This window comes from Arvicola amphibius, chromosome 3 (assembly GCF_903992535.2).
Source record: "Arvicola amphibius chromosome 3, mArvAmp1.2, whole genome shotgun sequence".
In the NCBI taxonomy this organism is placed as follows: domain Eukaryota; kingdom Metazoa; phylum Chordata; class Mammalia; order Rodentia; family Cricetidae; genus Arvicola; species Arvicola amphibius.
The window spans coordinates 120377826-120399074 of record NC_052049.1 but is presented as its reverse complement, the minus strand read 5'-3'; the positions used below and the strand labels follow the sequence as shown (position 1 = coordinate 120399074).

Sequence of the window (21249 nt, the reverse complement as noted above, 5' to 3'; positions counted from 1 at the left end):
GGTCTACAAGAGCTAGTTCCAGGACAGGCACCAAAGCTACAGAGAAACCTTGTCTCGAAAAAACAAAACAAAAACAACAAAAAAAGAAAGAAAGAAAACATATGCAAAGACTAGTATTTAGAATTTCATAATCATCTAATAAATACTAGTTTTAACAAATAATATTCACCTTATCTTAACAGAGTGCCCGATCTTGGAACTTGGATGAGTCAATTGCAGGACACAGGGCAAGATGCAGGGTGTGTGGGCAGGACACTGTAGAATGGAGACATTTCCTGGTGTCACTAAAGTCATCTCATAGTGACTGGGACTTACTGTTTTCTGCCAGCCAAATTTCTTTCTAAGTCCCTGCCACGTCTTAGTTCTGCTCCAGAGATTTCTGTGGGTTTGCCCGTGTATAGGGGCTGCCTTCCCAAAGTATTCTAACTCTCCTGCCAAAAATCTGACCTGCTGCAGAGAACAGATTTCTAGTCTTCCCTGGGTCCCCAATGTGATACTAAAACTGTGGACCACCAACGCCAACTTCCTGCCTGCCGTTTTATTGTTAGGCCCCAACACTGGTCCGCTGAAGGCAGAGAATGGGCTAAGTAAGACACCCTGCTCTCTTCTCTCTGGCTGAGAATGCCCATGGGAATCCTGGGAAGGACGCTTTCAGCTGGGACCTCCTCAAAACTTAAAGATGCAATAGATGCAATTGGGATAGGTGCGCTGCTCAACGGAGCCACGAAGGCAGATTTCATTGATGCAAAAAGAAAAGAAACATTGAACTATGCAGTTCGAGCTTCGATAGACATCATGAATGCTAGAACATTGAGTAGACCGAAATCCAGGCTTAAATGATCTATGTCCTATTGAAAACAATTCAAAAAGTCAAGAAACAATTCTAATAAAAGCAAAAAGTGTAACCAAAGGCGCCATAGGCCAGTCCTGGGACAAACACGTGCTGTGTGTGAAAGACATAAGTATCTTTTTTTCTATTCAAGCTGTATAAAATTTTTGAACTTGGACTGTCTAACGATAAACTGGATCATAATACCTAGTTCGCCTGGCTGTAGTGGCAATTTCATGATATAGGCAAACTAGCGATGGTGGCAATGGCCCATTAGCGTCTTTCCCTCCTGCTCCAGAATTAGACTATCCAGCAGCTAAGGCGAGAAGTGAGACTCCTGATAACAAAGATGGTGGGAGCATTTCCGAGAAGTTGACCTAGATTGTGCTAGGTGTTGTTCACTTCTCTGAAACAGGCATGCTCTGCGCTCAGAGCTAGTCACACATGTCCACCTCGGTGCACAGGGCTGCCTGCTCCCAGCCCAGAGATCTGAGCTTATCTTGGGTTTAACCTCAATTCCGAAGTGATTGCCATTTCCAGCAAAGCCAGTTCCCTAGCTGAAGGAAGTCCTTCCCAAAGGGTGAAATCCCTACTGCTTCATTTGTTTAAATTCCCTTACTAGTTTTATTACGCAGGGTGTGTTTTGTTTGTCGTCCAATCCGCCCCCCCTTCTTCGCCACCATTTCAGGGTATTAATAATAAGTCAACAAACGGGGACATACCCTGAGAAAGCAACACGATTTCCTTGACTGCCCAGGACATGATCTGAGCTGGTGCAGGCTGGAGATAAGGTGGCCAGTTCAAGAGGCACGGTCGGGGGCAAAACCGGGGAGAGGAGGGATCCGAGACCCTGGGGTTGGGCCCGGAGGGGAAAGATCAGGAGGGGGAGGAGGCTCGGGTAGAGCCCGACAGGTCCCAGCAGCTCCCCTCACCCCTCTCCACGCCTCCCGGGTTTCCCCCCCTGGCTCCGGGTTTCCTGTTTCAGTTCTTGGCGTTCTCCAGCAGCAGGTGCTGGTTTGCCAAGCTCCGCTCCAGCGGCGGCGAAGGAAGGCGAGGGAGCGGAGGGGAGGAACGCGGCACGCGGCGGCTGCAGCGGCTCGGGGCGGGCGGGCGAGTGAGCGAGCGAGCGGGCGAGCGAGGAGCGCGGCGGCGGGCGGCGGGCGGCTGGCGGCGGAGCCCCGGGGCGCCTGAGAGCCGCGGCCCTGGCGTGCAGTCCGCCCAGCGGGCTGGCGGGCCGGCGGCATGGGGGAGCGTCCCGCTCGGCCCGAGCCCTAGCGGCGGCCGCGGCGGCCCGGCGCTGAGGCAAGAGGTGGCCGCCTGGCGGAGGGGGGGACCCGGGGCCGGCCCGGCTTCCAGAGCATGTCGTGATGGCTGCGGAGAAGACACTGCAGGTGGGTGGCGCGGCAGCCCGCGGGCTGGGAGGAGGGCGGGGGTGGCCGCGGTCGCCTTCCTCGCCTTCCCCGGGGCTCCGTGCTCCCGAGCCAGCCGGCGCGGGGAGGCCCGCGGGGCGGGGAGGCCGCGCCCGAGCGCGGAGCTCGGGATCTGCCGGGGCCGGGGCGGCCGCGCTCAGGGAACTCCAGGCCCAGGCGGCTCCGACCCCCGAGGTCGAGTGGCCCCGGCGCCCGGCGCCCGGGAACGCCGAGCGGGAAAGCCGAGCGCATCCAGCCCGCGGGCGGTGCCGGCCCCGCGGGGAATTCGAGCGAGGTGAGGCCGGGCCCGGCGGCCTAGAACGCCGGTCCGGTGGCTCCTGCCCACCCCCCCGAGGGCCACGGCCAGCGAAGATGGAGGCGGGCCCGGGCGCCGCCGAGGGAAACGGACCCACCGCTGTGATCCTGCCGCTCGGACCCTCGCGCGCCGGTGGGGTGAGGCATCACCCGGCATCTCCGTCCAGCCCCTTGCCATTCGCTTTCCTTAGCCATCCTGCCACCCGTCCTCTGGCTGGTCTAGGGAAACCCATCACCCTTCGTCTCGGTCCCCACTCCTCAGCCTCCCGCCCGAAGCCCGCGTCCATTTCTGCTGGGCTCATTTTTAACTCCCCGAGACAAGGTGCTCCTTAACTTGGAGAAATGAATCCCGCTTTTCATCCCTTAAACTGCTTCATCCTTTATTGTCCCTTAAAGTTCTTACAAACAGCGGTTGCTTCCCCGTACTGATTACTCTAACTGGGTTTCCTGCTGCTTTGGGTATCCGTTAACACTCGGGGGTTTGTGTTCTCAGTTTTGTGATCAAGAGATGAAACCGTAATCCACATTTAGGGAAAGTTCTCCTATTGGTTGCAGGACTGTCTTGGAGTATCTCCAGCTCCATCAGGCGCTTATTGATTCAGATTTCTTTTTCTCATTTTTTTAAAACCGCCTTAGAATAGATGAAGAGATAATTGGGCCTAAGCGTTGTATATTTAGAAATCTGAGAAAGTTGTACAGTTCTTCACTCATTTTCTTACTGAGGTTTTCATTCTCTACTTCAAATGTAAACACAAAACGGGACATGCCTCAAACGCTTTATCTTTTTTTTTTTTTTAAATTTACTTTCCAAGACCCATTAAAAAAATTTAGACTACAGCTAGGAGCAATGGGGCACATACCTGTGATTCCAGCACTTATCTGAAGCAACAGGATCCTAAGTTCGAGGTTAGCCAGGGCTAGACAGGAGGATGTCTCAAACAAAAGCATGGGTAGATACAAGGGCATGACTTAATTTGTCTCTTACGTGTCTAATGAATTTGACTTACAGTGTCTTAATCTTGGTATTCTCTGACCTTCAACCAGTCTTAACGTTGGTGCACACCCCAGGACCATGCATCCTTCAGATATCTTCTGGTCACATCTTGTCTTACTAAATCTTGTCATTCTAAATCTGTCTACTTGAAGGTACTGTAAAAAGACCAAAAGGGTCTTTTCTGTTCAATCTGAATCCATGATTTAAATGTTTGAATTTTAAATGTTTGAATGTCTTCCTTTAAAGAATCACTTTTACTTTCAAAGTAAGTTGCAATTTTTCTATTATCTAACCATTAAGATGAGGATACATGCCTTTAATCTCAGCATTTGGGAGTCAGAAACAGGCAGATCTCTTGAGTCCTAGCCCAGCGAGGGCTATAAAATATGCATCCTCATCCCCAAACAAGCAGCCAAACAAAACCAGAAAACATACACAAAATAAGTGAGCATTTTCTTTTCTTTTTGATATTTGGGGTTGAACTCTGAATGCTGGGTTTTCTGCCACTGATTTGTATCCTGTAACCCAACTTGAATAAGAATCAAGAGATCAATATTTTTAACACATATATAATAATGACAGCTTAATGAACTATTCAGTGTACTGGAAAATACTGAAGGATGGGAACTAGAAACTTGGAATGTTTATATGCTGAAGGGAGCTTTTATTAGTTACTTCCTTTTACCTTTTTTTTTCAGATGATCACAAAAATATCCTGTTTTATATTTTGGGCTGCTTTGGAGATGTTTTGGTGGGTTAGAACTGCCAAATTGGACTCCAAGAGGTTAATAGAAAATGTTCCTTTAGAATTAGTCCAGATTGAATCACCTTGTTATTCTAGCGGAGTTCAGTGACCCTTGCATTGAGCTGTCGATATCTGCTTGGTGACTTGTTTTTTATCTAAGTTTAGAAAAGTTCTTTCATTCTGACTTGAGATTTTAAAGAACTAAGATGTTGAGGAAATTTTACAAAAAAAAAAAACAAAAAAAAAAAAAAAACCTTTTTAACGTTAGACCTGCCAGTTCTTGCTCACTGGAGGTTGTTTCATTGTTAAATGATTATTCAGGTGCGGCATAAGGGCCTGACCTCTAGAGGAGTGCTCCCTAACAGAGCTTAATACTCAGCGGAGTCCCTAAGAACCGGCAGTGAAGACGGAAAATGCAGACTCTGCATAAGGCCTCACAATTAGGTTCAAGTAGCTAGTGCTGGGTGAGACTCATGTCCTAGAACTCCGGCGGGAAAGCGAAGCGGCTTGTGTAGGGTATGTGGTAGTCATGTGACTGCTTATATTAGGAAGAAAAATAATGAATGAGTGGAGGATGAACATTTATCAGAGGATGCCAGGTTTAGCCTTCAACTAGTGAGAGCCTGGAGTTTGACCTGCAGTGTCCCAGTTACTCCAAAAACAAAAACAAAACAAAACAAAAAAATACCACCTTCCTGCCTTACTGTGTTTTAAATACTAATAAGCCTCATGCAACATTCAACTGTAGTTATAACAAAGATAGAGTAGGGGTTTCAAACTTAGCCATGCAGCATCTTGTTGTGGCAGTGTTAAAGTCTCTGTAACCTAGTATATTCGTGCATGTTATTGTGAAGTGGAACAATGCAATAGCATCATCCTTGGGAATTTTCTTTTCAGAGGGCAGAACACTTTCCTCTATACTTGGAGTTATATTATTTAAAGAGTTGAAACCTCCTTCAATTTCTTTATTAATGACCATCAAGATTTACTTATTATATTAACAATGCTTCAAATATTTTCCTTCTCACGATGTTATTTTATGTAATCATCCTCCTGCTCTCAGATGTTTGTGTTTTCCTAATATTTCAGTATCATAATGCTTTGAATAGTTCAGTAAAAGTGTGTTTTCAGTGTCTGTGGTTTGAGAATGTTTTTCTAAATATAATGATCGAAAAGAATATGTTTTGTAAACCCACTATCAGAGTAAGAAGGCTGATTTCATCATGTTTTAATTAAAGAGTAACTTGAAAAATCTTTGACAGTGGGGCTGGTGAGATGGCTCAGCTGGTAGTACTTGCTGCCAAACCTGATGACCTGAGTTTGATTCCTGGGACTTACAAGGTGGAAGGAGAGAACCAGCTCCTGCAGGTTGTCCTGTGACCTCCCATGAGCACTGGAGTGTGCACATACATGTAAATGGAGAACTAGAAATGTTAGGACTTTTGGTCCCAGTGACTCACACTTTAAGTAGCTATGCAGATTGTGTTAGATGTGGGAATGAATTAATTATTTTGACTACATCAGTGATACCGTCTTCTCTATTTGTTAGTAGCTTCTCCTTAGTGATAGTGTCCCTCACGTTCTCTAATTTGCAGATGATATCATCTCTGCGTTGTGAAACTAAATGATAGCAAGCTAACCTTATACCTAAAAAGTCAGTGTCAGAAGGCCTAGTGGGTGTGTCCAGCCTGCTACCCACATGAGACCCAGGATGGCTAAGGACGGAGCCCAACACAGCATTGTAGACTTGCTTCACAGGAGATTTTGTTTGTTTTGCATTATTTTTGGTAACTTCACTGTGTAGTTCTCAAGCCCTGCAAATATGCTGTGTGTCAATGTGTCAGAAGTTTGGGCACATCGGGTAGAGGACGTTTGGTCGAGGAATGAAGAATTGTATTGTATGGCACAGGCAGATGAGGTCTCCGACATCAGCTGACTCTAACCCTGTCATTTGCTGACTCTCATCCTAAGTTAGAATCTTCATTTTCTTTCTCTTCCTACCCACTAAGCATTGTCTACTTTGGAGCCTTGCTTTTACTGGTACAAAATAGTGAATGAGGGCAGGTAGGATGGCTCAGTGTGCAAAGGCTCTTGCTTCCTCCAAAACTGATGTCCTGAATCAAGAATCCACACAGTCGAGGGTGACAACCAACTTTCACAGGTTGTCCTCCAGCCTCTACAAGCATTTCATGGCTTGTGTGTAGCCAGCCAGCTTCCAAATCACAACGTAGAGACTTATGAATTGTGAAAGCTTGGCCAATCCCTTAGGCTTGTTTCTAACTAGGCCTTATAACTTAAATTAACCTGTATCTTTTAATCTCTGTTCTTTTACGTGACTCGGTTACCTTGACTATGCATTGCCCATGCTGCTTCCTCTGCATCTTCCTTCTTCCCAGCATCCTCTCTGTCTGGAAATCCTGCTTAGCTATTGGTCGTTCAGCTTTGTAGTAAACCAATTAGAGTGACATATCTTCACAGTGTACAAAAAGATTATTCCACAACATGTGCACTCTCTCCTCCCTTCCCTACCTCTCTCTCTCTCTCTCTCTCTCTCTCTCTTTCTCTCTCTCTCTCTCTCTCTCTCTCTCACACACACACACACACACACACGCGCACGCATGCATGCTCACTGTCTAAATAAATGTAATAAAATTTTAAATGAATGAAAAAATGTTAAGCAAGATACTAAGTTAGTAAAAAATATTTAACAGTATCATTGGTTTGATTGGATAGGAGTTTTTTTTTAATTTATTTTGCTTTTTACTTAATCCCTGGCTCTTAGTTGTATTGGGAGTAATTGAAGTTGGCAGATGTAAAACTTCTATAAAATTAAGGTTCTATTGTTATAAATATGTAAGCTTATATTTTTGGGTTTTCAAAAGTCCTTTAACTCTATTACCCTATGTCTTTTAGGATGAAGCTAAAATTAGTTTTTGCTCTTAGTCATCTGTACTCATTTCCTATTCAAAATTATGTGGGCTTAATTTTATCCTCTTCTGTAAGTTAGTCTGTGTCAGATCTGGGCTTTGACTTCATCATCTGTTTTCATTGTTTTATACACTTCCATTCACACATGGAATGGTTTGCTCAGTAACTGAAGTCATCTCATTGTAACTTACCCCTTTTAAATTTGTGTCATTTTCTTTGGCCTGAATTGATCTTAGAAATTACTTAATTTTAAGATGACTAGTACAGTATAAAAAAAACTTGAGATGTACAATAAATGGTCTGTTTAGATAAAATATATTATTCCTGTTTTTGCTAAAACAGAAGAAGCGCCTTGAGTAACACAAAGGCCATGAGTTTCAAGTCAGTTAGCTATGCCGTACATAGGGAAAATTGTCTCAAAGAGGAATTTTTTTTTTTTTTTTTTGTTTTTCGAGACAGGGTTTCTCTGTAGCTTTGGAGCCTGTCCTGGAACTAGCTCTTGTAGACCAGGCTGGCCTCGAACTCACAGAGATCCGCCTGCCTCTGCCTCCCGAGTGCTGGGATTAAAGGCGTGCGCCACCGCCGCCCGGCTAAGAGGAATGTTTTTTAAACTCCATTTCAATTTTTTCCTTTTACCACTTCAAACTATCTCTTAAGCTTAAGTTTTCAGTTTAATATTTTGGCATATTTTATCATATTTTTAAAACATAGAAAATGTGTAAAGTAATTATGGAAACCACCTATAATTCTCACCTAGAGATAATTAAAAATGTTAGTGTCTTTATTTTCATTTTAAAATCCTTTTAATAAGCATGAGTACATCCTTTTAAAAATGTATAAACATTAAAGTTTTGTTTCTTGCTCTTCATAAGAATTTTTCCATGTCATTAAATATTCTTTTAAGACAGAGGTTCTCAAGCTGTGGGGTCACGACCCATTTTTTGGTAGAATGACCCTTTCATAGGGGTTACCTAAGACCATCAGAAAACATAGATATTTACATTATGACTCATAACAGTAGCAAAATTACAGTTAAGAAGAAGCAAGGAAAGTAATTTTCTGGTTGGGAGTCACAAGATGAGGAATTGTATTAAAGGGTCACAGTGTTAGGAAGGTTGAGAACCACTGGTGTAAGGGATTATTTTTACTGCCTGGATGACATTGAACATATTCCAATATTGCAGTTTGGTTGGTTTTGTTTGTTTGTTTTTTTGTTTTGTTTTTCTTTTTCGAGACAGGGTGTTTCTCTATAGCTTTTGGAGCCTGTCCTGGAACTAGCTCTTGTAGACCACGCTGGCCTCGAACTCACAGAGATCCGTCTGCCTCTGCCTTCCAAGTGCTCAGATTAAAGGTGTGCGCCACCACCGCCTGGCTTTGCAGTTTGATTTTTAAAAAAGTATCAAATAAGATCATAAATAAAAAAAGAAACATTACAACTGATAACACAAACATAAAAAGAGATTACTGCAGCCTATTGTGAAAAACTGTATCCTACCAGCTAGGAAAGCCCAAACACGTTTGGACACAGAGATTTTCACCAGTTTTCCCCCCATAATATACAATTGTGGTAATATGTTTGTGCCCAAAGTGTCTTAATATGACTTTCTTTTTTGTTTTTTGTTATTTTAGTTGTGTATGTCTATGTGAGTGTATGCACTCAGGTGTGCAGATGTCTTCTCAGGCCCAAAGAGAACATCACAGGCCCTAGGGTGGAGTTGGAGGCAGTTGTGAGTCACCTGATGAGTGCTGGAGACTGCACTCAAGTCTCTTAACTGCTGAGCCATCTCCAGCCTGTATGTTAAAGCCATTTTCTGATACGTGATCACGACAGCTGACGTGTAAAGAAGTTACAAAAGTTAGTACCCTGTTAGCGGTGTATGAATATCCGTTTCTACACACCCAACGTTGTTTACGCACAGGGTCTTCACACAGCCTTGTGGATTTGCTAGGCGTGAGCGAACATGGTGCTAATGAGCTTGTTTTACAGCCAGGAAGGCCGAGTCTGAGCTCCCCTTGTGTTGCTGCCTCATGTGTGTATAACATGGGAGAAGTTTCCTTTTCATTTCCCTAGGTGATGTGGCCATGAGCCATGACTGTTGGGAGGGACTGCTGGTGTGCACTGAAACACTGAAGCCTTAGCTGTCATCGTTTACTATGAACAGCTTCTCATTATACATAGTATGGAAATGTGGCCAGCCTATAATTTGAAATCAGAAATGCTCCAAAATGTAAAACTTTTGAGTGTTAACATAATGCCCCAAGTAAAAAAATAACATGCTATGAAAATGTATTCTATGAATAGCATGATTAGAATGGCATATGTATATGTTCGATATGAAACAGCCTCTTGCTGACCTTTTTACCTTTGTTGTCTCTTTAAAAGATAAAGTTAGAAGGTAAAGTGAAATGCTCAGCTACCTGCTCTACAAATACTGGTTCCTTACAGATGCACACATCTACCAAATCATTGCTTCCTCCATGGCCTTTAGGCATTGTTTACCAAACTCCAGTGGGTTAAAAACTTCTGAGAGTGCAGTTAGCAAACCCTAGCCCTATGTTCTTCAGTGAATGCCCTTTAATTTTTTACATAATGGGTTCAAATTTCTTCCACAAGAGACTGAGATAAGCTGCTTCTGCCCCTGCCACACACACACTAATGCAGAGAAAGGGGGTTCAGAGAAATAGGGAGGTTTAGAAGCCAGGAGAATACAAAAAAGTGGTTTAATAAGCTGTCCTTATTACTCTCTTGTGTCTCAAGAAGCCGTCACACTTAAATGCCTAATTCTTTTAATCGTGCAAGTATCCTAACACTCACTGATCTTTCTTTGGTAAATTTGATTTTTAGTAGAAAAGATGGTGCAGGGGTAAGGAAGGTGGCTGTGGGCTGGCAGATGGCAGCATTAAGCCTCATGTATCCGAAGTGCTGAAAGGTTAGAGAAGGGGTAGGAAAGGAGACAGCAAGCACCACACAGCAGTTACCCGCCTCTCCTGAAGATGGGCTCCCTGCCTCATTCTTCACTCCCAGTCGGTCCTGCCCACTGCATCTTGCAGAACTTTGAAAGGATGGTGGAAGACTGGTGTTAGCAAAGAGTTACAGTGGAGCCTGACACAGTCAGGTCTTAGCCCCTCTTCGCTGCTTCCTCTTTCCCAGTCCTTGTTCAGTTAGTCCCATGCATGCATGATCCATTCATACACAGGTGCATGCACTCAGCTTTATTTCTGAAAGCCACCTCCTTCTTATCCCTTTCTATCATCCCCTCAAAAAATAAATGTTTATGTAGTTCAGTCCTTTCGTACCAAACATGTCATCTCTTCTGTAGTATGCACATTTATTTACTTTTTCCTATGCAAGGCATTGAATCTAGGGCTTTATGCATGCTAGGCAAGCACTCTACCATTGAACTGTATCCAAGAGTTCTTAGCATATGTTCCATTGATTCCCCAAAAGGTCACTGTCAGCACGTGTGTACACACACTCACAGAGAGGGAGAGAGAGAGTAAAAACATCCTTTCAAGAGTTGTAGCAGCTGTACTCATCTTTATAACCTGTGAATCACTTAGCATATCTCTTATGACAAACATGCAAATAAGTAAACTGATGAATTTACTGGATGCTAGCTTAATCTCCCATTTGCTTTGAATTTCCAATTGTGGCCCATGTTATTTTCTTACTTTTCATCAAAGTATTACTTGAACAGACTTGCAATAAAATTTAGTCAACTAGCCAGCATGTATAATTTATGTGTTCTGAATATCAGCTAAATGACTATTAATAAAATAAACTAGTCATGGTTGGATTTTTTGCAAATAAAGTGATTCTTTAGGGATAGTTTTGAATATGTGATTTTATTCAGTAGCAGTATCTGAGGGAAGTATTATGGCTTTACTTTTCAGTAGTTAATTTGTAGGCCCATGAAGAAAGCTAACTGAAAAATATGACAAATAGCAATTTATTGCTTTAGGAACTTCTGTGGTTAGAAATAACAAGGTTGCCAGGTGGTGGTGGTGCACACCTTTAATCCCAGCACTCGGGAAGCAGAGGCAGGCAGATCTCTGTGAGTTTGAGGCTAGGACTGTTACACATAGGAACCCTCTCTTGAAAAAACAAACAAAAACAAAAAACCAACAACAACAAAAAAGAAATGGCAAAGTTAATGAGATGATATCATGAATAGGTAGGAGGGTTGGCTGCTCTTAGTCTGTCTACAACCATGTACTTTAAAGAAAAATTTTAGTATCTACCACCTGTATCATTAAACTGAAACAAACAGCAGTGTTTTAATTCCCTAGAAAAACACAAGTTTCCTTTTAGACGCTTATAAGACATTGTCTCGTAGTTGTAATTTCATTCCTTCTTTCTGTCCTTCTTTCCACTTCACCTCTCAGACAGGATCTCACTGTCTGACCTGGAATTCACTATGTAAATCAGGCTGGCTACAAATTCATAGCGATCCACCTGTGTCTGCCACCCTAGTGCTGGGATTAAAGGCTTGTGCCACCACACCTGGCCCATTTACTATTTTTTTCCCGTATTCCTGCCCACCAGTAAATCAATATATTTCTTCTAAACTACTGGTTACCAACAATTTTTATACTTTTTTTCACCAGGTACTAACATTTTCTAATTAACCTGACCAGTTTTTTCTTGGTGTTTCTTACAAAACAACATACTGTATCTTTGGCTTTTCTGAACTAAATGTTCTTTTTCCCTTGAACAACATCACTCTAGATTATTTTTGTTTGTAAGTTCATGTGGTGTGATATCGTGAAAAAGGAATATAATCGGGCAGTAAATTCTGAGGCATTTGATTTTGTGGCTCTGTAAATGTGGGAGGAACAGTGAGATATGATAATAGGTTTTCCCCAAATGATATTCTTTCTTCCTAATTAATTAATAAGGAGAGGACTTTAAAACTATTTCCATCTGAATGTAAGTAAATAGTGTAAACTATTTGATTTCTTGGCTCTTTAAACAAGTGGCGAGGGGACCCAGTGAGAACCTTTGCTTGCATGCTATTTCTCTCCTATAAAGAGAACCGTTGCCGTGATTTCACGAGAATATAAATACTGTAAATCAAGCTTTCTACTTTTTGTACTATAGTTTCACTTACAAACATTCTAAGTATATGCTTCTGTTTTTACTGTGTAGCGGACACTGTTACAGGTTGTTCTCTGTGTCAGGCCACTGGTCCTTGCCGCAACCTTTCCTAGCAGTCATACTGAAGAGCTGAGGGGTGACGAGTACGTAAGTTCCCTACATACTAGGCTAGTTCGGGACAGAGCATTGATACGATATCGTTTCTTACATCTATAAATTGCTAACTTACAGTTTATTCCCACCTTGTTCATCCTCTTCTCATTAGAGTCCATACTGCAGTTAACTGAGTCCTAGAGTTTATAGGAAGCATTCAGAGACAAACTTCAGAATACCAGTGAATCATCTTTAGAAATAGAGGCATCTAAATAGGAACAAGTGGTTCTGCTCATTTTTATGGCATTGGCCATTGAGAAATACTGTTGAGTGAAATAACTGTATCTCTCTTTTTTTTTCTTTTTTGGTTTTTCGAGACAGGGTTTCTCTGTAGCTTTGGAGCCTGTCCTGGAACTAGCTCTTGTAGACCAGGCTGGTCTCGAACTCACAGAGATCCGCCTGCCTCTGCCTCCCGAGCGGGATTAAAGGCATGCGCCACAGCCGCTCGGCAACTGTATCTCTTTTAAGTCAGCAAGCACTGGAGCCTATATGTAGCAAATGAATGAGTTACAGAAAATGACAAGTCCTCCTCTCATGTTTATATTAGATAGCGTAGTAACATATTCATATTAATGAGTTAAATAAAAACGTATGCCATCATGTTTGGTGTTGAAGCAGAAGCCACTGTGTAGTCTAGGGTACTGGAACTCATGACTCTCTTACCTCCTACTCTAGTATGTGATCTGTTTAATTGATCATTTTAATGCAACCAGCTTTCCTTGTATTCTCTTAAACCTTTGGTAAAGGAGAGAATGTATTTCTGTAACTGATTTTTACAAGGCTATACATAGTATGGTGTACATGTGATATGAAAATATAACTAATACTGGCTATTATGCATCTAACACTATTATAAAGGTTTGATCATTTTCAAAATAACCACATTATATGCCTTTATTTTCCACAACTAGGATATTTAGGCATGAAGAAATTAATTTGCCTAATACCTTAGGTAGATAAGTAGGTAGACAAACACACGTTTTCTCTGGGTGAGTTATTAGTAAATATAATCTTGTGCCAAATGTGTGCATATATGTAGTCTTATCTTTATATCATATGTAGCATTAAAAAGCCCAGCCACTCGTACTATAGGGTATCAGGGTCTGCACATGCATGCACACACATAGTTCTCTAATATTACAGTACAGCTAGTTAAAAGTTATGGTGCGGGTAGGAAAGTTGGTTGGGAAGAGGCACTCTGATTCTATATGCCTGTAACACTCCAGGGTCACAGGTTGAGTTTTAGCTCACCGAAGTTTTATGTCTGACAGGCATTTTCTAAGGCGCCAGCAACAGCTAGTTAGAAAATAGAAGAGAAAGAGTTCTTTGTTTGTTTGCTTGGTTGGTTTGGTTTGGTTTTTTGAGACAGAGTTTCTCTGTGTAATAGTCCTGGCTGTCCTGGAACTCACAGAGATCCACCTGTCTCTGCCTACCGAGTGCTGGGATTAAAGGTGTGTGCCACCTCCGCCCAGAGGATTTTTTTTTTTTTTTTGGTTAAGCAAAGTTTCTTAAGAAATATATGACTCCATAAAGGACTCTGTTGAAAATTAAAGGAAAGTTCAGTGGACTCAGTGGACTCAGTGGGGGCCCCTTACAGAAATGCTGCTGCTGCAGGGTCCCCAGCAAGTTCTCAACAGCTTTTGCTGAAAACTTTGTCAAAACAACTACCACAAATCTGGAAGCATGAGCATACTATGTGGTCAGAGCTTGAAGTTGGAAACAAGAGAAATAGAGCACTGAAGGACTCATACGGAGAGCGGACCCAGTCTGTCGTAACCAACGGGTTTTCATTTGCGGTCCAGGTAAGCGATAGAAAAAGATCAGTGGAACATGGCATAAAGGAGTAGGCCCAGGTTATACGGTACGCAACTGGCCTAGCACCCGCTATCAAACCCTCTTGTAGTTTCCCTTCTCAGAATAAAGAAAAATTCTGTTTGTGACCTACAACCTGGGGGACCCACGGCCTTTATGAGCATGTTAAAATGTGGACTGCCTAAATCAGAATCTTCAAGATCCTTATTTGATGCAAATGCGGTGTCAAGTTTTGAGAAACACTCTGGTTTCCTCGCCTCAGGTCCAGTTCCTTGTCACTTCCCTTGCCCCTCCATAGACACTGCTATAAGAGAAGGGGATGTGTGGTATCCTTCGTACAAGACACCGAGGACACCCTCAGTTTAGAGGAAAGCTGCTATTAAAAATTATAGAGCTAGAGGAATTTCCAAAAAGGAGAAAAATTACACTGTACTCTTGTGATTCGTTGTAGCTCTGTTATATGAAGTTCCCACAGATAATTACCTAGAGAATACTGAACCATTTCCTCCTGCAGGAAATACAGTCTCCCGTTATCTGTGAAAGACACTTCCTAAGACCCTGGAGGAAGCCTGACATTTCAGGTAGTGCTGAGTGCTATAGACAGACATCAATGGTGGACCCTCCTCTAATTTTAAAATAGCTATGATTACTCTTTGTAGCCTGCCTATTCCACAAAGCAGCTTTAATTAGTTTGCCATGTGGAGTTAATTAACACAAAAGAATAACAGACATTCTTGTAGCTTTTTAAAGACCTCCTGCTAGACTTGTAGCAGATCAGTTGCACTCCAGGAAAAAGACAGAGGCTGCAGTGTTACCCTGTGGGGCTGCTTACCCATGAATCCAGAGAAGCATGCCGCACTGGGGGTCTTGGGCTTCCTTGAGGACTAGCAGCACCTGAAATCCTACTTTGGCATGCTCACGCTGTCACGTGGAAATAAAATCTTAACGGTAGCATTTTTGTATTTGAATTGGCAAGGACCTATTTTTTATGATTGCGTTTTTACTGAAGGATCTTCAGGTGTCAGCACAGTGCTCGTCCTAAAACATTTGTACACAGGAGTAACTGAAGAAAAAGTAATTTTGCTCTCACGAAGCACATCTGGTCATAAATAAGTGAAGTATAGACTATTCATGTTATAGAAGTTCAAAGGAGCTGGGAACCACTAAGCGTTAGTCTAAGAAGAGCCTATGGAAGAGTCAGCCTTGAATGACATACGTGATCGGGATGAGTAAAGAGAACCCTCCAGGCAGATGTTTTAACATCTGTACCTTTGCTTTTGCTGTCTCTTTCCCTATATGTTAAATGAGAAATAAGATAGAGCCAGAGGAGACCCAAATGTAGAGTCTTGAAAACAAAAACAATCAGCAACTAACACCTAGTATATGTATATGAATTTAATCTTTACCCATAGGAAAAACACTTTTTTAAAGAAAGATGAATTTAAAAAGAATACAGGCTTATGCTGACTAGTGCTATGTCAACTTGATACAGGCTAGTCATCTGAGAGATGGGAATCTCACTTGCGAAATAAATGCCTCCCTAAAATCAGGCTTCAGGCAAGTTCTTAGAGCAGTTTCTTAATTAGTGGTTGATGTGGGAGGGCCCAGCCCACTGTGAGTGGGGTCGTCCCTGGGCTGGTGGTCCCAGGGTTCTATAAGAAAGCAGGATGAGCAAGTCAAAAAGCAAGCTAGTAAGCAGCACCCCTCCATGGTTGCTGCAGCAGCTCCTGCCTCCAGGTTCCTGCCCTGTTTGGGTTCCTGTCCTGCCTTCCTTTGATAGTGAACAGTGCTATGGAGACCAAATCAACCCTTCCTCCCCCAGTTGTTTATGGTGTTTCATCACAATAGGAACCCTAAGGCAAGGATAAAGGAAGAACTCAACATGTAAGCCTCTTGGAAGGCCAAAGAGGAGGACAGAACTCGGGGTTTGACTTGTTAGGTTTCTTCTGGGCTAGCTATTCAGATTCCCGAGACAATCTGAGGAGCGCAGTTTGGGGTCAAGTGCTCATCCTCTCATCCAGTTAGTGTGGCCAGAGGGATGTCAGGCTGGGATTGGCAGTTCCCTCAGAATTACTATATGTAGTAGGCCTAGAGTTCATCTGATGAGGTGATATATTAACAAAAGCAGAGAAAAGAAAATGGTCAGTAATAACATTAAATCAAAATAACCTCCATTTCAGGCTAATTTTATGTCTATAAAATAAAAATACACATGTAACAAATGTGCAGCCTTGCTTTCACGTCTGAGCTGTGTCTCGCTCTCACCCGGCTAGAGAACGCCCCGCTGCAGCAGGGCATTCGAGACACTATGCTCTTCTGTCCATTTCTCAGCGGCTCCCGTCGTGTACCTTCTAGCTAATGAATTCCTGGTTATTTTTCTCTTCTTAGCGTTGTCCTCCGTGTGGACGTGAATAACCTCCAGGTGGGCAAAGCATGCTCTCTCCTCCCTCAGTTTTAGAATACTTGTGTCTTAACACCTAGGTGTCTTCCTGACAAAGTCATTCTTGGTATGAATTAGGAAAGATGTTTTTGTTATTAATACAGCACTGGTTATTTTATGACAGTAGAGGAAGATGTATCAGTGATAATTTTAACTTACTTCCCTATTCGCCAACAGTGTTTAACTTAGCAGTGAGAAATGCCAACTCTCACTGAAGAAAGTGGGAGCAGATGAGACGTTTGGAATTTGAAATCCACACTGTGTGCCAGCAGGGCTGTTTCCATTGGGTTTTGTTTCCATCTGCATTATAATGTATTAGTCTACTTGTTGTTGTTTTCTTTCTTTGCTGCTAGACCATGAGGTGTTTGTAGGTCGAGTTGGCCTCCAGTTTGGGATTCTCCCACCTCCACCTCCTGAGTGCTGAGGCTATGGACAGGTGCGCTACATTTGACCTCTTAGTGTATTGCTAGCTAGCCAAGATGAATATTTTTCTCAGATTATAAGCTTTTTAACATACAAAGTCATTTATATTAGATGATTTACCTTAATAGAAGATATATTAATTACAATAATACTTGGCCAATCACTTAGATTTAAGAGAATGTATTTTTTTCAGAATGTCCTAGAATCAGCATATAAAAATGATATTTACCAGCTCTTGGAACAGTAGATCCTGTGACTTTAACTGATGCCATGCAGATCTACAGTAATTTATTTTTAGTTCATATAGTCAGTATTGTCAGTGTTGTGGTTCAACATTTCAGATAACACTCAGAAAAACAGTTCACTGTGTAGAAGATTGATTCCTTCCTAATAGAAAGACTCATCAGATATGGTTGAGTTTAAGTTCATCTGTTCCTTCTCCTTACACTGTGTATGTAAGGTATCTTTTATGTTTGTCTGATTAGTTCATTTTTAAAAAACCTTTAGAAATAATAACAAATTTTGGCAAAAATTTTATCTCAAAACTTTAGGGGCTCAGATGGGGAATTTTTATATAATAATCTTCCATGATACTGCTGTTGTGCTGTTGCCTTTGTTTTAAAGAGAATAGTAACATCTAAGAGAAAAGTAACAGAAAATCAATTTGAAGCTGGGGCTGTGGTGGCCCACGCCTCCCATCCCAGCACTTAGGAGGCAGAGGCAGGAGAATCTCTGAGTTTGAGGCCAACCTGGTCTATAAAGTGAGTTCCAGGACAGGCTCCAAAGCTGCACAGAACAGCTGTCTCAAAACAAACAAAAATCAAAACAAAACAAAGAGTCAGTTTGAGTCTCCTCTCCCAAGAGACTCGCTTCCAAACACAGCCTCCAAGCGCGTCCTTTCACTTCGAGCCTCGGAACAGGTACAAGGCTGAGTTTCAGATGTTAGGTCATGCTTCCTTTCCGTTGACAGGTTGTGGGGAACACCAAGAACTGTCGTAGCTCCTTTTTCTTTGGTTGTTTTATTTCTGTCATATATGTGCAGTTGTGCTTTGCAGTGACCCAAACAGAGCTCCTGAGGTACAGCTGTTTGTATTTGTCTGCAGTGGGAAGTAGAGTAGGCAGGCTTTTGTGACATGTGACAAAAATGCCAGACTAGGCTCTTTTCTCCTACAGATGTTTTAATGTGCTTAACACTATCCAATACTAGCAAGGGAGAGGGTCTAAATATCACAGCAGGATCTGATTAGCTTTTTCAGATCACTGCCTTTATTTGCTGTTTGCGGAAAAAGCTTAATCCAGTGCTGTAGTTGAGGCTTCCTGCTGCGCCCAGGGGTAGCTTTTCCTCTTTGTGAAGCCTGCTCCTCCAGCATCTGCACGAAGGCTATAAAGTAGTAACTGTGGTTGCACCGGATAAAGGAGAAAAGGAAGGGGAAAGAGACTGTGTCCATTCGTACTAGGTAGTTTTCTTTTACAACAAAAGCAGAGGGCCTTGATATAAATACTGCCGTGCTGCTCTCACTGTGCCCTCTAGTCAGGGCTTTGCACATGAGGTGTTTTTGGTCATAGCTGTGATTACTTTGCATAGATCTATGCTGCTCATCATTTTTATCTGACTTAGGCCTTATTGCTTTCAGAGTTGATACCTTTTTGACCTTTTAAGAGAGCTCTGGAAATGGAGGGAGGCAGAGGTAAATTCTAATTCTCCTCACTTCTGTGATACTTACATGCTTACCCCAAGGTGAGGCTTCGCATTCTGTGTACTTGCATAGTAATTTACCATGAGCTTTGATGGTAGGTTCTTGTTTGGATTTTCAGTGCGCTCACGAATTAGAGCACAGGTTTAGCTGTGTCTGCTCTAGCACTACAGTGCTTGGCCAAAAAAGAGTAGTTCTCATTCCAGAAATCAACGCGACATCCAGAATCTGGCAGTTAGTTTCGTTCAAAACGCTGTCCCGGGCTGACGAGATGGCCTAGTGGAGAGGAGCTTGCCAAGCCTGACACCTGGAGTCTGACGCTGGGACCTGCGTGTGAAAGGAGAGAGCCCAGTTGAGGAAGTTCTCTGATCTCCACACCCACTCAGTGACACACACACACACACACACACACACACACACACACACAACTTTTCTAACATTTGAAACAACAGACTTCAGTAAAATACTAAGTTCTAGTGAGGGCAAACATCCACAGACATGATGCCTTATAATGTCTTTGTGTTTTCTTTCTGGAAACAGGTTTCAGGTTTTAGGGAGCAGGGGGAGTGTTTTTAAGTGTATGAAATAGATCTTTCTCTCGTTTTGTAAACAGAGAAAAATCTGATTTCTGTTTGAGTGAACTCAAATAGGACAGGGCCGAAGTCCCAAGATATTACTTTCTTTCCGTGGGTTTTACAAATGGCCCCGCTATGAACAACTGACGTTCAAACCCGCTCTGTGGGAAGGGAAGTGTCGCACATCGAGTTCTTCAGTTTTGTATCTTTTCAGTTCAAGATCATAGGGTTGTTTGTTTTAAAGTCTGAGCTTTGCATAAGTCAGCAGTTCTTGGCCTGTACTCAAATTTTATTTGCATTTCAGTGACAAGGGTGTGTTTGTGTGTGACGGCATGGGCACACATCCTTGTAGTGTCTGCATCACACAAGTAAGTAGAGGAACTATAGGTTTTTCTCGGTAAGGAAACACCATAAAGCCTTACGGTGTTAACGTTTGGATTAAATGTTTTCATTATCTTAGCTCACTAAAGATTTAGCCTGTGCAGCACTCAGAAGCGAGTAGTTCATAGGATTATAAGCACTGTCATGTGGAACGTAGAAGTCAATTAAGGGTACTTATTTAGTGTACTTTAGATGTCCTTCAAAATTACCCCAGTCATTTTAGTGCTGACATATTCTGAACTTAAATTTGAGTATTACAGCTTTCAAATTTTATGAATACATTTTAGCAAGTATGTTATGGAAGGTCTTGCTTTTATTTAATTAGATGGCTAACCAGTATCTTATAAGAGATCTTCCTTTGTTATTTGATGTAGCTCGCCTGGGCTGGTCTGATGATTTAAGTTAGTTACTTTTGTTTAAATGTATGCTTTATAGGACCTGTTTTCACAAACTGGGATAACTAGTATTTTCTTTTACTGCATTTAGAGAAGTTACTCTTTAAAATTCTATTTGTAAACACATAATCCTTTAATTTTGCAGTTTTCACCAGGTCTCTTTAAGCTTTACTATCTTGTAACACATTAACAAATATTTTGTTGTTGTTATTGTTTCGCTTTTTCAAGACAGGTTTCTCTGTATAGCTCTGGCTGTCCTGGAATTTACTCTGTAGACCAGGCTGGCCTCGAACTCAGAGATCCACCTGCCTCTGCCTCCCGAGTGCTGGGATTAAAGGTGTACGCCACCACCTCCTTTCTAACAAATACTTTAAAGTAGATTTTCCACTATTGCCAGAGAAATAGATTAACTAACCTTCTGGCTCATTTCACCAGTAACTTATTTATTAAAGGAGACTGCTGTAATAGTTAATTGCTACTTTGATGGACCTCATTTTCTTCATCTCTCAGATAAAAATGAAACACTAATAGACTAGCATATAGCCTCAACTTTTTGGAAACGTGCAACTTTTACTGCGTTAAAATAGAATTGGTTTCTTTGTCTTTGTGCATTAAAAACAAGGAGGAAAAGCTGGCCTGCCCGAGCCAGGTGTTTGTTGTTGGCAGCCTGCTCCCTAATGACTGCTCTCATAGAGCAGCTGCCTACTAGTCGGCTTTGTATGGCCTATTGTTGCTGCACGCCCCTCGTTAATACACATGCTGCCCGGGGCAGACCCAAGAATGACATCAACTTGCTTATCTTAGAAACCTACGAACCTGACGCAGGGTGCTGAGGTTGTCTTGCATCTGCCTGACTGACTAATTGTGAGCTCTCTGGCCTGTGATTGGCTGTAGTTCCACTCGGTAATAGGTTAAGCAAAGACATTGCCGTTCCATCTGTTCAACCACTCATTGTTCTTCTTGCCTGCCTGGAAGTCTGCAGCTAAAATTGTGTTGTTACTGCTGAAGCTGCCACAGAAACCAATGTCTTTGTACTTTCCTGCTAATGTAAGTATCTG

General features: G+C 42.4%; 1 protein-coding gene across 1 annotated transcript in view; it reads left to right on the top strand.

Annotated features, from left to right (window-relative positions):
* Positions 1 to 2085: 2085 nt before the first annotated feature.
* The window catches only part of Zc3h12c (zinc finger CCCH-type containing 12C), a 60054-nt gene continuing 40890 nt past the window's right edge, over positions 2086 to 21249 (top strand). The window contains exon 1 of the mRNA XM_038323548.1: positions 2086 to 2220. Within this exon, the coding sequence (XP_038179476.1) occupies positions 2197 to 2220 (24 nt within the window). The 5' untranslated portion in view covers positions 2086 to 2196. The remainder of the gene's footprint in view (positions 2221 to 21249) is intronic.